Here is a 17,473-nt window from a genome sequence, read left to right on the forward strand (position 1 = left end):
CCTCTCACTGTTGTGGCGTCTCCCGTTGCAGAGCACAGGCTCCGGACGTGCAGGCTCAGCAGCCATGGCTCACGGGCCCTCCCGCTCCGCGGCACGTGGGATCTTCCCGGACCAGGGCACGAACCCTTGTCCCCTGCATCGGCAGGTGGACTCTCAACCACTGCGCCACCAGGGAAGCCCTTGTAGTGAGAACTTTTAAGATCTACTCTCTTCGCTACTTTCAAATATACAAGACAGTATTATTAACTATAATCACCATGCTGTACCTTATCTTTCAAATGTTTTTAAATTGTTGTATTATATTGAATGTCAGAAGTTTTTAAAAAGTGCAGAGGATATAGTATTCATATGTTGAGAACATTGGCTTTTTAAAATAAAAGTTAATTGTATCCAGCGGAATTTTAATTGTATCCAATTAATTGGATACAATTAATTGGATACTCTTTTAATTGTATCCAATGGAATTTTTTTAACAAAGCAATTTTATCTACACATATAAATGTAAAAAAATATAAACAAACTTTCTTTAACTTGCTAGTTTAGCAATTGACTGGGCAGATGACAACAAAATATCAGATGAAGAGAAAAGAACTAAAAGAGGTGGTGAACAAATATAAAAATAAAATGAGTTTTATGGGAGAAAATCCTAAACATAAGAGGTTTGGAGAACGGCAGTAAACCAAATGGTCTCCCCAATTCCAACCCTTCAAGATTCCACACACTTAGACCATTAACACATTGATCACAGACAGGCCTGTATTTTTCTCTAGAAATGGTCTAAGTCCTTCCAGGCCCTATTAAGGAATCTGTGTTTAAGTCAGCCGCTTCTCCTCACTTCAATGAGACTGAATTTTCCTAGTCTCACGGACCTTCCCTTCCTGCCTGTATTAGGGAAAAGAAGGCTAGTTTAAGTGAATATCCTTAAAACTAAGTACAAGACAGGAATGTTGTCAGTGAGCTACTCCATGGGTCCCTTATATCCCAACCCGAAGCCCCTGAATGTTTGCTAAAGATCAATTTGACAGTGACAATCTGCTTTTTTGTAATACCCTAGAGAATCACCCAATGTGATGGGGAAAAGTAGAGTCCTGCAGATTTCCCATTCTCATGTCCTCCCCTGACTCACCTCAGACAAGCCACAGCAGATACCTATGTTCTTTGGGTTCTTCACCTTTAAAGGAAGAACACTGCCTAGAGTAATGTAATATTTAATGAAGAACTCTGTAATTACATAATCACTACTAAACAAAAACAACCAAGCCTAGTGAAGCCACATACCTAACACAGCTGCAGCCCCAATAGGACTGCAACTGTCGTTTCTGTGTCATTGCTGTAAAGTGACTCTTTTTTTCCCTTTGACTTTAGTTATTTCAAAAACTTTCGATACTGCTCCTATGCTTCCCATGTCCGAATATGTATGCCCTTGACTGACGGCATTTCTTCATTTGAGGACCTCTTGGCTAACAATATCCTCAGAATATTTGTCTGGGTTATAGCTTTCATAACCTGCTTTGGAAATCTTTTTGTCATTGGCATGAGATCTTTCATTAAAGCTGAAAACATGACCCATGCTACGTCCATCAAAATCCTTTGTTGTAAGTATGTTTCCTATATAAATGAATTAAGGGTATCTTTGGAGAGCTGTGCTCTAGATTATATTGGCATTCAACAGATGGTGTTTAATATGAATTATATATGCTGGGCATTTTTTTTTAAAGTATGAAGGTACTATTGTTTTCTTTGGCTACTCTTTTCTGGATTGCATGAATCTGCAGTGATTTATGTCTTCAAAATGGGGTAACAGGGAGCCGATGAGTTAAGGGATGGATTATAGAGGACAGGTTGTGGGTTACAGAACTGTTTTGTTTAACCTTCAATTGCAATAGCATCCATGCTCCTCAAGCCCAGAAAATTATTCCTTTTATTAACTATGTTAGTAATATTTTTTACTGTTTAAAACCTAGACACCCCCCATACCCCTGCAAATTATCTCCCCACCACCATTTTTTTCAAAATTATAAAACAAAGATGCAGTGTAGTACTTTAGAAATAGTACACCTTTTGAAGTGCATTGGCTTCTAGGCACTATTGTAGGTTTTATGTTAGTTCATTTAATACAGGAAGAAGGAAGCAGACCTAAATCAGAAAACTAAGATGGAGATGCTGGAACTACCAACATACATTCTATGACTCTTCAATAGGTGCGGACTGCCTGATGGGTGTTTATTTGTTCTTCGTTGGCTTTTTTGATCTAAAATACCGCGGGCAGTATCAGAAGTACGCGTTGCTGTGGATGGAGAGCTTACAGTGCCGCCTCCTGGGCTTCCTGGCCATGCTGTCCACCGAGGTCTCCGTCCTCTTGCTGACGTACTTGACTTTGGAGAAGTTCCTGGCCGTTGTCTTTCCCTTCAGTAACATCCGTCCTGGAAAATGGCAGACCTCGGTCATCCTCATTTGCATCTGGATTGTGGGATTTTTAATAGCTGTGATTCCATTTTGGAAGGAGGATTATTTTGGAAACTTTTATGGGAAAAATGGAGTATGTTTCCCACTTTATTATGACCAAACAGAAGATATTGGAAGCAAAAGGTATTCTCTTGGAATTTTCCTAGGTAAATTATATTTTTCATTTCCTGGACAGACGTTATTTTTGTAGCAATACCATGGATTTCAGTAAAGCCATATTTCTCTGTTTCAGAAAGTAAACAAATATAGTCAAGACTGTTTCCTTTTTTAAAGAAAAGTCCTTGCTGTGTATTTATAGGAGGTTTTATTAAATTTTTTATTATAGAGATTTAGTATGGAAAACAAACACATACTGTCAGGATCTCTGAATGATCTTTTTATTATCTGTAAGACCCTTTGATTTCATATTCATACAAAGTGACAATGAGCTGGAGGAATTCTAGTTCACTGCCTTGTCCTGTGATGCTACCAAGTTATTTGAACTCATTTTTTTTACAGTCTACATATGAGCTAAATAAATAATAATAAAATTCTTGAAACTGACTAGCAGGAGATTATCTGAATGGAAATACCAGGAAGGTTTATTACCTTTTGTAAATGCAGTTCCAAAGTCCGCAACGGAAGGGTGCTTAATAAACCTCTTTGCTTTTTAGTTTTCTTAATTCTCCCTGATTAAAGAGGGAGAATTAAGGGTTTTAGAAAAGAAAACGCTACCTTTTCTGTTACAGATGAATGAGAAGTTTAGCCCTTAAAAATTAAAAAGACTTTTAAAATTGTCTAGTAGGTATCTCTCTTGCTTAAAACTAAGGCCATTCCCATGTCCCCTCTTTAACTAGGGCAGTATTATCATTTTGATTCCCCCTTCTCTTCTTGTCCCCTCATCTAAGAAGTCAATAAGCTCCATCATCCTTTCGTTTTTTTTAATATTCGTTACCTTTTTTAAAAATTAATTAATTTATTTTTGGCTGCTTTGGGTGTTCGTTGCTGTGCGTGGGCTTTCTCTCATGGTGAGCGGGGGCTACTCTGTTGCGGTGCGCAGGCTTCTCATTGCGGTGGCTTCTCTTGTTGTGGAGCACGGGCTCTAGGCACGCGGGCTCAATAGTTGTGGCTCGCGGGCTCTGGAGCACAGGCTCAGTAGTTGTGGTGCACGGGCTTAGTTGCTCTGTGGCATGTGGGATCTTCCCGGACCAGGGATTGAAGCTGTGTCCCCTGCATTGGCAGGCAGGTTCTTAACCAGTGCGCCACCAGAGAAGCCCTCATCCTTTCTTTTTCATCAAATACTTTTCCCTCGAAATACACCTTTGTCTTCTCTTTCTTCCACTCTCTACCTACTGCTATCACCTTTGCTTAAAGCCTTATGACCTCTGCCCTGAATTATTACATTAGCCCTCACTGGTCTTTTGGCTTCTGGGGTCTTCTTTTTCCTATTTATCTGTTCACTACCTGAGTACCAAAAGGACTGAGTATCTTCTGCTTAGAGACCTTCAGGAACGCCCTACAACCAAGGTCAAGTTTAAATTAGCCAATTAAAGCCCATCACAAAATGGCCCTAACCACCCCTCCCAGCTATTCTCCATCTATTCCTTCTCTTCTTCCTCTGAAAAAGAAAACACTTTATTTGCACCATTTTAATAATACTCCTCACATAAACCCTGTTTGATAGCCATTTTTTCATGGCTATGGCACACCTACAATGTTGTAAGCCGTTCCTGGCATAGGTGCACTTCGTGGAAATCCTCTCTCCCTTACACACACATATGCACACACACTACTGTACATTCATTGGTTCAAACAGGATTTATTAAGCACCTCCTATAGGCCAGGCACTATTTTGAGAACTGGTGAAAAAACAGGTTGGCCCCACAGATCTGCAGCCATAAAGAAGGATGAAGACAAGGAAACACGTCCTCATGTCACAGGCTGACAGATGCCACGAAGGAGGAGTACAGGATGTTCTAGGAGCCCCAGATCTGAGGACCAGGGAGGACATCCCAATAGAAATGAATCCAAACGGAGGCCCAGAGGACGAGGACACATTAGCCAAGTGAAGGCAGAGGTCGTGTTCCAGGAGCTAGAGGCGACAGCCAGGGAACAGGCCCAGATAAAGGACAAAAGAACTATGGTGTGGAAAAAAAAACAAAAGAAGAACTATGGCATGGCTGGATCTTACAGTTAAGGTGTGGGCGTCACTACAAGGATTTAGCACACACATCAACATCATCTACATATACATAGCTTATCTGTGAGAGATGGAGTCCTAGAGCCCCTCCTTTTGCTTAAAAAATATAAGAATATATAGTTTTTAAATAATTATTTTATTTTAGAATATATTTAGATTTAGAGAAAATTTGCCAGGACAGTACAATTTTCTTATACCCCTCACCCAGGTTCCCCTACTGTTAACATCTCACGTTCCTATGGTGCTCTCAGAACACACACTTCTGAACCTTTCTATAAGTCTGTTTTCAGGATTTGTACCAGAGGAACATCTTTAACAGTCATTTTATTTTATTCTTTTTTTTTTAACACCTTTATTGGAGTATAATTGCTTTACAATGGTGTGTTAGTTTCTGCTTTATAACAAAGTGAATCGGCTATACATATACACATGTTCCCATATCTCTCCCCTCTTGCGTCTCCCTCCCTCCCATCCTCCCTACCCCACCCCTCTAGGTGGTCACAAAGCACCGAGCTGATCTCCCTGTGCTATGCGGCTGCTTCCCATTAGCTATCTATTTTACATTTGGTAGTGTATATATGTCCATGCCACTCTCTCACTTTGTCACAGCTAACCTTTGCCCCTCCCCATATCCTCAAGTCCATTCTCTAGTAGGTCTGTGTCTTTATTCCCGTTTTGCCCCTAGGTTCTTCATGACCTTTTTTTTTTTTTCTTAGATTCCATATATATGTGTTAGCATATGGTATTTGTTTTTCTCTTTCTGACTTACTTCACTCTGTATGACAGACTCTAGGTCCATCCACCTCACTACAAATGACACTATTTCGTTTCTTTTTATGGCTGAGTAATATTCCATTGTATATATGTGCCATGTCTTCTTTATCCATTCCTCTGTTGATGGACACTTAGGTTGCTTCCATGTCCTGGCTATTGTAAATAGTGCTGCAGTGAACATTGTGGTACATGACTCTTTTTGAATTATGCTTTTCTCAGGGTATATGCCCAGTAGTGGGATTGCTGTGTCGTATGGTAGCCCTATTTTTAGTTTTTAAAGGAACCTCAATACTGTTCTCCATAGTGGCTGTATCAATTTACATTCCCACCAACAGTGCAAGAGGGTTCCCTTTTCTCCACACCCTCTCCAGCATTTATTGTTTGTAGATTTTTTGATGATGGCCATTCTTACCAGTGTGAGATGATATCTCATTGTAGTTTTGATTTGCATTTCTTTAATGATAAATTATGTCGAGCATCCTTTCATGGGTTTGTTGGTGATCTGTATATCTTCTTCGGAGAAATGTCTACGTAGGTCTTCTGCCCATTTTTGGATTGGGTTGTTTGTTTTTTTGATATTGAGCTGCTTGTAAATTTTGGAGATTAATCTTTTGTCAGTTGCTTCATTTGCAAATATTTTCTCCCATCCTGAGGGCTGGCTTTTGGTCTTGTTTATGGTTTCCTTTGCTGTACAAGAGCTTTTAAGTTTCATTGGGTCCCATTTGTTTATTTTTGTTTTTATTTCCATTTCTCTAGGAGGTGGGTCAAAAAGGATCTTGCTGTGATTTATGTCATAGAGTGTTCTGCCTGTGTTTTCCCCTAAGAGTTGGATAGTGTCTGGCCTTACATATAGGTCTTTAATCCATTTTGAGTTTATTTTTGTGTATGGTGTTAGGGAGTGTTCTAATTTCACACTTTTACATGTACCTGTCCAGTTTTCCCAGCACCACTTATCGAAGAGGCTGTCTTTTCTCCACTGTATATTCTTGCCTCCTTTATCAAAGATAAGGTGACCATATGTGCATGGGTTTATCTCTGGGGTTTCTATCCTGTTCCATTGATCTATATTTCTGTTTTTGTGCCAGTACCATACTGTCTTGATTACTGTAGCTTTGTAGTATAGCCTGAAGTGAGGGAGCCTGATTCCTCCAGCTCCGTTTTTCATTCTCAAGGTTGCTATGGCTATTCGGGGTCTTTTGTGTTTCCATACAAATTGTGAAACTTTTTGTTCTAATTCTGTGAAAAATGCCAGTGGTAGTTTGATAGGGATTGTATTGAATCTGTAGATTGCTTTTTCACAATGTTGATTCTTCCAATCCAAGAACATGGTATATGTCTCCATCTATTTGTATCATCTTTAATTTCTTTCATCAGTGTCTTATAATTTTCTGCATACAGGTCTTTGGTCTCCTTAGGTAGGTTTATTCCTAGATATTTTATTCTTCTTGTTGCAATGGTAAATGGGAGTGTTTCCTTAATTTCACTTTCAGATTTTTCATCATTAGGGTATAGGAATGCTAAAGATTTCTGTGCATTAATGTTGTATCCTGCTACTTTACCAAATTCATTGATTAGCACTAGTAGTTTTCTGGTAGCATCTTTAGGATTCTCTATGTATAGTGTCATGTCATCTGCAAAAAGTGACAGCTTTACTTCTTCTTTTCCGATTTGGATTCCTTTTATTTCTTTTTCTTCTCTGATTGCTGTGGCTAAAACTTCCAAAACTATGTTGAATAATAGTGGTGAGAGGGCTTCCCTGGTGGCGCAGTGGTTGAGAGTCCACCAGCCGATGCAGGGGACACGGGTTCCTGCTCCGGTCCGGGAAGATCCCACATGCCGCAGAGCGGCTAGGCCCGTGAGCCATGGCTGCTGATCCTGCACGTCCGGAGCCTGTGCTCCACAATGGGAGAGGCCACAACAGTGAGAGGCCTGTGTACCACAAAAAAATAATAATAATAATGGTGAGAGCGGGCAACCTTGTCTTGTTCCTGATCTTAGTGGAAATGGTTTCAGTTTTTCACCATTGAGGACAATGTTGGCTGTGGGTTTGTCATATATGGCCTTTATTATGTTGAGGAAAGTTCCCTATATGCCTACTTTCTGGAGGGTTTTTTTCATAAATGAGTGTTGAATTTTGTCGAAAGATTTCTCTGCATCTATTGAGATGATCATATGGTTTTTTCTCCTTCAATTTGTTAATATGGTGTATCACATTGACTGATTTGCGTATACTGAAGAATCCCTGCATTCCTGGGATAAACCCCACTTGATCATGGTGTACAATCCTTTTAATGTGCTGTTGGATTCTGTTTGCTAGTATTTTGTTGAGGATTTTTGCATCTATGTTCATCAGCGATATTGGCCTGTAGTTTTCTTTCTTTGTGACATCCTTGTCTGGTTTTGGTATCAGGGTGATGGTGGCCTCATAGAATGAGTTTGGGAGTGTACCTCCCTCTGCTCTATTTTGGAAGAGTTTGAGAAGGATAGGTGACAGCTCTTCTCTAAATGTTTGATAGAATTCGCCTGTGAAGCCATCTGCTCCTAGGCTTTAGTTTTTTGGAAGATTTTAAATTACAGTTTCAATTTCAGTGCTTGTGATTGAACTGTTCATATTTTCTATTTCTTCCTGGTTCAGTCTTGGAAGGTTGTACATTTCTAAGAATTTGTCCATTTCTTCCAGATTGCCCATTTTATTGGCGTAGAGTTGCCTGCAGTAATCCCTCATGACCCTTTGCGTTTCTGCAGTGTCAGCTGTTGCTTCTCCTTTCTCATTTCTGATTCTGTTGATTTGAGTCTTCTCCCGTTTTTCTTGATGAGTCTGGCTAATGGTTTCTCAATTTTGTTTACCTTCTCAAAGAACCAGCTTTTAGTTTTATTGATTTTTGCTACTGTTTCCTTCATTTCTTTTTCATTTCATTTATTTCTGCTCTGATCTTTATGATTTCTTTCCTTCTGCTAACGCTGGGTTTTTTTTGTTCTTCTCTAATTGCTTTAAGTAGAAGGTTAGGTTGTTTATTTGAGATGTTTCTTGTTTCTTAAGGTAGGATTGTATTGCTATAAACTTCCTTCTTAGAACTGCTTTTGCTGCATCCCAAATGTTTTGGGTGGTAGTGTTTTCACTGTCATTTGTCTCTAGGTATTTTTTGATTTCCTCTTTGATTTCTTCAGTGATCTCTTGGTTATTTAGTAGTGTATTGTTTAGCCTCCATGTGTTTGTATTTTTTACAGATTTCTTCATGTAATTGATATCTAGTCTCATAGCGTTGTGATCAGAAAAGATACTTGGTACAATTTCAATTTTCTTAAATTTACTAAGGCTTGATTTGTGACCCAAGATATGATCTCTCCTGGAGAATGTTCCATGAGCACTTGAGAAGAATGTGTATTCTGTTGTTTTGGGATGGAGTGTCCTATAAATATCAATTAAGTCCATCTTTTCTAATGTATCATTTAAAGCTTGTGTTTCCTTATTTATATTCATTTTGGATGATCTGTCCATTGGTGAAAGTGGGGTGTTAAAGTCCCCTACTATGATTGTTTTACTGTCGATTTCCCCTTTTATGGCTGTTAGTATTTGCCTTATGTATTGAGGTGCTCCTATGTTGGGTGCATAAATATTTACAATTGTTATATCTTCTTCGTGGATCAGTCCCTTGATCGTTATGTAGTGTCCTTCTTTGTCTCTTGTGATACTCTTTATTTTAAAGTCTATTTTGTGTGATATGAGAATTGCTACTCCAGCTTTCTTCTGATTTCCATTTGCATGGAATATCTTTTTCCATCCCCTCACTTTCAGTCTGTATGTGTCCCTAGGTCTGAAGTGGGTCTCTTGCAGACAGCATATAGATGGGTCTTGTTTTTGTATCCATTCAGCCAGTCTGTGTCTTTTGGTGGGAGCATTTATTCCATTTACATTTAAGGTAATTATCGATATGTATGTTCCTATTCCCATTTTCCTAATTGTTTTGGGTTTGGTATTGTAGGTCTTTTCCTTCTCTTGTGTTTCCTGCCTAGAAAAGTTCCTTTAGCATTTGTTGTAAAGCTGGTTTGGTGGTGCTAAATTCTCTTAGCTTTTGCTTGTCTGTAAAGGTTTTAATTTCTCCATCAAATCTGAATGACATCCTTGCTGGGTAGAGTAATCTTGGTTGTAGGGTTTTGTCCTTCATCACTTTAAATATGTCCTGCCACTCCCTTCTGGCTTGCAGAGTTTCTGCTGAGAAATAAGCTGTTAAACTTATGGGGATTCCCTTGTGTGTTATTTGTTGTCTTTCCCTTACTGCTTTTAATATGCTTTCTTTGTATTTAATTTTTGACAGTTTGATTAATATGTGTCTTGGCGTATTTCTCCTTGAATTTATCCTGTATGGGACTCTCTGTGCTTCCTGGACTTGATTAACTATTTCCTTTCCCATATTAGGGAAGTTTTCAACTATAATCTCTTCAAATATTTTCTCAGTCCCTTTCTTTTTCTCTTCTTCTTCTGGAACCCCTATAATTCGAATGTTGGTGCGTTTAATGTTGTCCCAGAGGTCTCTGAGACTGTCCTCAGTTCTTTTCATTCTTTTTTCTTTATTCTGCTCTGCAATAGTTATTTCCACTATTTTGTCTTCCAGGTCACGTATCTGTTCTTCTGCCTCAGTTATTCTGCTATTGATCCCTTCTAGGGAATTTTTAATTTCATTTATTGTGTTGATCATCATTGTTTGTTTGCTCTTTAGTTCTTCTAGGTCCTTGTTAAACGTTTGTATTTTCTCTATTCTATTTCCAAGATTTTGGATCATCTTTACTATCGTTATTCTGAATTCTTTTTCAGGTAGACTGCCTATTTTCTCTTCATTTGTTTGTTCTGGTGGGTTTTTACCTTGCTCCTTCATCTGCTGTGAATTTCTCTGTCTTCTCATTTTGCTTAACTTACTGTTTTTGGCGTCTCCTTTTCACAGGCTGCCGGTTCATAGTTGCCGTTGTTTTTGGTGTCTGTCCCCAGTGGCTAAGGTTGGTTCAGTGGGCTGTGTAGGCTTCCTGGTGGAGGGGACTAATGCCTGTGTTCTGGTGGATGAGGCTGGATCTGTCTTTCTGGTGTGCAGGTCCACATCTGGTGGTGTGTTTTGGGGTGTCTGTGGCCTTATTATGATTTTAGGCAGCCTCTCTGCTAATGGGTGGGGTTGTGTTCCTGTCTTACTAGTTGTTTGACATCGGGTGTCCAGCACTATAGCTTGCTGGTCGTTGAGTGAAGCTGGGTCTTGGCGTTGAGATGCAGATCTCTGGGAGATTTTCGCCGTTTGATATTACCTGGAGCTGGGAGGTCTCTTGTGGACCAGTGTCCTGAACTTGGCTCTCCCACCTCAGAGGCACAGCCCTGATGCCTGGCTGGAGCACCAAGAGCCTTTCATCCGCACGGCTCAGAATAAAAGGGAGAAAAAATAGAAAGCAAGAAGATATAATGAAATAAAGTAAAATAATATAAAATAAAGTTATTAAAAGAAATAATAATTATTAAGGGAAAAAATTTTTAACTAATAAAAAGAAAACACACACACGAAAAACGGACAGACAGAACCCTAGGACAAATGGTAAAAGGAAAGCTATAAAGACAAAATCACACACAGAAGCATACACATACACATTCACAAAAAGAGAAAAAGGAAAAAAATATATATATATCTTTGCTCCCAAAGTCCACCTCCTCAATTTGGGATGATTCGTTGTCTATTCAGGTATTCCACAGATGCGAGGTACATCAAGTTGACTGTAGAGATTTAATTCGCTGCTCCTGAGGCTGCTGGGAGAGATTTCCCTTTCTCTTTGTTAGCACCACTCCCAGGATTCAGCTTTGGATTTGGCCCCACCCCTGCGTATTGGTCGCCTGAGGGCATCTGTTTCCCCGCTCAGACAGGACGGGGTTAAAGGAGCAGCTGACGCGGGGGCTCTGGCTCACTCAGGCCGCAGGGAGGGAGGAGTATGGATGTGGGGCGAGTCTGCAGCGGCAGAGGCCAGCATGACGTTGCACCAGCCTGAGGCGCGCTGTGCGTTCTCCAGGGGAAGTTGTCCCTGGGTCACAGGTCCCTGGCAGTGGCGGGCTGCACAGCCTCCCGGGAGGGGAGGTGTGGACAGTGACCTGTGCTTGCACACATGATTCTTGGTTGCTGCAGCAGCAGCCTTAGCGTCGCATGCCTGTCTCTGGAGTCTGCGCTGAAGCTGCGGCTCGCACCCGTCTCTGGAGCTTGTTTAGGCGGCACTCTGAATCCCGTCTCCTCGTGCACCCTGAAACAATGGCCTCTTGCCTCTTCAGCAGCTCCAGACTTTGTCCTGGACTCCCTCCCGGCCAGCCGTGGCGCACTAGCCCCCTGCAGGCTGTGTTCATGCCGCCAACCCCAGTCCTCTCCTTGCGCTCCTACCAAAGCCCGAGTCTCAGCTCCCAGCCCCGCCCGCCCCTGCGGGTGAGCAGACAAGCCTCTCGGGCTGGTGAGTGCCGGTCGGCACCGATCCTCCGTGCGGGAATCTCCCCGCTTTGCCCTCCGCACCCCTGTTGCTGCGCTCTGCTCCGAGGCCCCGAAGCTTTCCCCCTCCGCCTCCCGCAGTCTCCGCCCGCGAAGGGGCTCCTAGTGTGTGGAAACCTTTCCTCCTTCACAGCTCCCTCCCACTGGTGCAGGTCCCGTCCCTATCCTTTTGTCTCTGTTTATTCTTTTTTTCTTTTGCCCTACCCAGGTACGTGGGGAGTTTCTTGCCTTTTGGGAGGTCTGAGGTCTTCTGCCAGCGTTCAGAAGGTGTTCTGTAGGAGTTGTTCCATGTGTAGATGTATTTCTGGTGTATCTGTGGGGAGGAAGGTGATCTCCGCATCTTACTCTTCAGCCATCTTGAAGCTCATCCCTTATTTTATTCTTAACTAAACTTTCTGACAATAGGCCTGAGATAAATTAATTTTGTGAAATTCTATTTGTATGAATTTATAATGAGATTCCATGGAATATGAAATCTTTTGGATAAAAGCAATGGAACACCTTGAATTTGTAGAATTTTCCCCTAGACTTCACCAGTCTTACATACAGTCTAATCAGATGAACATTTTTTAAACAACTTTGAAATTATATGGGAATTTTATGTTCACCATAAGGAATAAGATGATCAGTTTTAGGATTTTTATGATAGCAAGAATATAACAGAGCAACAAAGAAGTCAGCATTATACGATAATGATAAGTGAGAATCTTCTGAACATATTTGACCCTAAAAGAGTAATTTATATAGTTGAATTTTTAATTTTTCTCTTATTCCTTGTTTTTCTAAAACAAGTCTAAAAGGTTCTGAATTTTAGTTTAGATTACTGTGGGCAATCTGAAGAAAAAATAAACATGTATTTTAGTCCCTATGTATTATTTTTTTAAGACCAAAAAACATAAAAAATAATGTTTCTGAGGCTATTGTCTTCTTGATATTCCTAGGATATCTTATTCATATGTATAAGTTAAAGGAATAGGGGCATATTGATTTCTTGAGCTGTACATGTGATTACAGTAATCCCTTAAGGTTTGAATTTGTGGAGAACTAAAAATGAAATAGCTTTTTTCCTGCTTTAAAAAAGCTAAAATTTACCTCATGATATACATAGATCTGAATTTCAAAGTCTACAATTCTTGGAAAAGTGTTTATGTATTTAAATATCTTTTTGATCTGGCAAACCCATTTTTTTTAACTTGTTCCAGTTTATAGCCTTGGATTCAGGGTTTTAGCTGATTTACCACTGGGCTTATAACAAGAATGCTTCCTGGAAGTACAGGGGAGGGGAAGAGGCACCATATTGAACATCTAAGTAACACAGTATTTCTACTGTTGATTTGTACACCTGAGATGTTAAGAGGTGTGCTTTTCCCAACAGGTGTGAATTTGCTGGCTTTTCTCATCATTGTGTTTTCCTATACTATTATGTTCTGTTCCATTCAAAAAACTGCCTTGCAGACTTCAGAAGTGAGGAATAACACTGGAAGAGAGGCGGCCGTCGCAAACCGTTTCTTTTTTATAGTGTTCTCTGATGCCATCTGCTGGATTCCTGTATTTGTAATTAAAATCCTTTCCCTCTTCCGGGTGGAAATACCAGGTCAGTCCCTTCTGTTATTCCCAAGTACGTTGTGCTTTCTTATGCCCTTTGTTTGAAGAGGCGAGAATACAGTCCGTCACATATAGTAAGTTCTCCATAAATACCTACAACTTGAATACAAAGGTTTAGGATTTCCTAAGTGTTTTATAATCAGTATTCTAAGATAGGAACTGAGTAATGGTGCAACCCAGACAAGAATAACAAAAACACAGGAGACAGAGGAAAACTAAGTCTTAGTGTCTTGCTTCCACTTGGGCTACATAGTGATGCTTCACCAAGAGTACCTAAAGCAAAACAAAACATACATGTGCAGGTTTCACCCTGGGCCTCTGAATTTAGTCTATAGGGGCCAAAGCCTCTACATGGGTGTTTTGTGATTCTAAGGTGCACACCCTTGATTAAGAACCACCAGTCTATTTCATGGCCCTAGCCACATGGTTGTCACACTGTGCCCTGTGGAGGTCTAATGTTCCATGAAAGTGCCTATCTAAAAGGCCACACCCCTGCTTCAACCAGAGAAAATCACCTTTCATTAGTTAGGATTTTGCTTGAAGGCCTTTCTGGGACCTAGAAATTGAAGCCATCCTAGGGTCCACCCAGGGCTTTTGCCCAGCCCTCAGGGAAACAAACTTTGGGATCATCTTCAGCTCACTTTTTCAGCCTATTGCAAATCTATTTGGAGTGTTCCTCCAGGGCAGGAATTGTGTTCTTCATCTTGGTAGAAGATGCTTTCAGGATTTGTACCAGAGGAACATCTTTAACAGTCATCTTATTTTATTCTTAACTAAACTTTCTGACAATAGGCCTAAGATAAATCGATTTTGTGAAATTCTATTTGTATGACTTTAATGAGATTCCATGGAATATGAAATCTTTTGGATAAAAACAAAAGAAGTGTCGAGCATGGGGTTGACACATCAGAAGCCCTTATAAAAGAGTGATGAATGTACAAGTAACAAACACCTGCAACTATTTATGTCCCTCTGTCTTGCCAAATGCCTCACTGAAAAATGACATACAACATTTGCAGCATCCCCTTAACCTATGAGCTTAGTTCACAGCAAGGTTTTCTGATAGCAGGGGTAGTAATCATTATTCTTGGAGAGAGTCTAAGACATTTTAGATCGTGATATGGAACTAGAACAGGAAAAAAAATCATGAAAATGTTATTGGGCCACACATTGGTCTTTCTCTACATTTTATAGTTCAGTCCTTTGAGGTTTGTCTTGAATACCTCAGTGCACCTAGGAGAGAAGTCTTTACCACACTTGACTAAGCCCCTCCTCGCTTGCCCAACTCCCCATGGTGTTGTAGAAATTGCTACTTTCATGGACCTAAATGCCCCCTGTCCCCACCCTCCAAGAATTCTGGGGTCTGCTTCAGCATGGTAGGTCACTGAGAGTACATGGAGTCAGCCCCAAAGATAAGCTGGCTTCAGCCCTCCCATCTCAGGACTTAACCTGCTAACCTTACATCAGTGAGTCATCCTGAGACGAACAGGAAGTCTCATTCCTGATCACAACCTCCTTTGGGGACACAACAGACAAAAAACAACTGACTGTTTTTCTTCAGTCACAAACTGTTCATATCTAATTTATTTTTAATTAAGGACAGATAATATAGTAATATAAAACTTCATTTAATAAATCTAAGGTATGCTAAATACAAACGTATTTCTTTCGTATTCTTTCCAGTTAAAAAGAAATAAGGAAAAGAAAGAGAAGACGGGGTGGAAAAGAGGAAAGGCAAACATAGAAAAAGGAGACGGGAGAGATCAAAGGGAAGGAGGAAAGGGCAGATAAAGTCAGAGAAGAAGTGGAAAAGTAACCAGAGGAAGAACAGACAGGATGTGGGGAACAGGGCAGGGCTAAGAGGGGAACAAGCAACAGTGTCTGAAGGATAAGAAATTTACAGGAGGGGGAGGGGAGGAGGGGGTCACAAAGGAGAGGGGGAGTGGAAGGATGCTAGGCTTATGTCCAGCTCTCACCTGAGCTGGCAGTTCTCAGACTTTTGAAGATGGGGGAGGAGACAGCAGAGTGTGGTGGGACTGGAGAACCCCAGGTTCTGAAAATGGTTGTCCGCAGAGCCGGCCCAGCTCACTGACTTCAGTCATGTAAGTTATCGCCAGCCCCTTTCACAGATAAGGCAGTTGAGGTCTGGGGAGCTTAGGGGATTTGCCCACAGTCACACAGCTAAGAAGTGTGTAACCCTGGGAGCAGGCTCTGTTTAAGGGAGAAAATAGATTTCATCCTAACCAAGCAACTGATGTACCGTCGGCCCTCCGTAGCCCTGCGTTCCAAATCCATGCATTCAACCAACTGCAGATGGAAAATATTGGAAAAAAATTTCCAGAGAGTTCCAAAAAGCAAAACTTTAATTTGTCTTGTGCTGGCAAATATTTACATAGCATTTACATTGTATTTACAATCTTTACATGGCTGTACCTTGTATTAGGTGAAGTAATCTAGAGATGATGTAAAGTATACGGGGGGGATGTGCATAGGTTATATGCAAATACTATGCCATTTTATTTAACGGACTTGAGAACCTGTGGATTTCGGTATCTGTGGAGCTCCTGGAACCTCTTCCATGGTGGATACTAAGGGACAACTGAATTCAGAAAGGACACTGCCATCCATCCAAAATTTCTCCTCACTTTTTCTGGCATATTTCCCTTAATACTCTAATAGCCTTTGTAAGCCTTCACACAGAAGGAATTCGTTGAGTTTGGAGATATATTCTTTTTTGCTCTTCAAATCTTCTGACTGCATTCTGAATATAGCAGCGGGGATATGAGGGCGGGGCAGGAAGACCTTCAGGACTGAAATTCAGACCAAGGTCAGAGCTGACTCTGGACCAGAACTTTCTAGTTCTGGACACTGTCCTATTGATTATGAATTATTTCCTCATTTTCTTATTTTTCTATAAGGAAGGGCAATAAAAACAAGAAAAATACATTATGTATCAATTTATAGTGTATGAAGTGTTTTCACACGTCTCCTCCCGTGTTGTTTCGTAACAACGTGTGAAGTCGTTTCTGAAACTCAGAAAAGTCGGTGGTAGGACCTTGAGTTCGTAGCTCCCGTGCCCTTGCAGCAGAGAGCTTTTCCATGAGGTGAGAGAGGACGTAAACGAGCCAGGTAGCCGTCTCAAAAGTAGCTTTGACTATAAAATGCTATGTGTCTTGTGTCTATGAAAACCTCAGCTTTCTTTCACACTTCGTTTCCTTCTCAGAAACAATCACTTCCTGGGTCGTCGTTTTTTTCCTCCCAGTAAACAGTGCCTTGAACCCAATCATCTACACTCTGACAACCAGCTTTTTCAAAGACAAGTTGAAACAGCTGCTGCACAAACATCAGAGGAAATCGATTTTCAGAACTTAAAGAAAAAGTTTGTCTACATCCATCGTGTGGGCCGATGACTCCTCTTCACTGGAACTTGGGGTTTTGAACAAAATAAACCTCGAGGAGAATATAGTGAAACCAGTTTCCTAGTACTGGTTTTGGAGCACTGGACTTTCAATGGATTACCTAAAAAAGCACAGCATTTGGAAGATGACATCTGCAGTCCTTTTCATATTTACCAACGGCGAGCCTTTCTGCACAGACAGCGCGGCAGGATGATGTCAGGCACTGCATTCCGATGCAGCTGTACTGTTTATCAGCTGGGCTGAGAACTGTACCTGAGAGTTCTCCTCACCGACATGCCTGAAATGCACAAGTGAATCCATAAATAGGAGGCTGATAAACAGTTGTTCTCTAGCTCGTCAACGCGGCCAACCTACCAGCGGATGCCCACACGTTGGCGCTGCGTGGTCTGTTTTTAAATTGAATTGTGCTGTCCATAAAATAAAAACAGTCACGACATCTAACGCTAGCGTGGCGGGAATAGCATAAGCCTAACATCTCTCTCCTGGCTTTTTCAACGTCAAATGAAATGATCAGCATCCTGCTTAACTGATGG

At 40.9% G+C, this 17,473-nt stretch overlaps 1 protein-coding gene across 1 annotated transcript in view; it reads left to right on the plus strand.

The window, feature by feature from the left end:
• Nucleotides 1–17,004, plus strand: part of RXFP2 (relaxin family peptide receptor 2) — a 50,229-nt gene extending 33,225 nt beyond the window's left edge. The window contains 4 exon segments of the mRNA XM_007447945.1: nucleotides 1,366–1,595; nucleotides 2,202–2,612; nucleotides 13,292–13,510; nucleotides 16,745–17,004. Coding sequence (XP_007448007.1) covers nucleotides 1,366–1,595; nucleotides 2,202–2,612; nucleotides 13,292–13,510; nucleotides 16,745–17,004 — 1,120 coding nt within the window.
• Nucleotides 17,005–17,473: the final 469 nt, after the last annotated feature.

This window comes from Lipotes vexillifer, unplaced genomic scaffold, assembly GCF_000442215.2.
Source record: "Lipotes vexillifer unplaced genomic scaffold, Lipotes_vexillifer_v1.1 scaffold760, whole genome shotgun sequence".
In the NCBI taxonomy this organism is placed as follows: domain Eukaryota; kingdom Metazoa; phylum Chordata; class Mammalia; order Artiodactyla; family Lipotidae; genus Lipotes; species Lipotes vexillifer.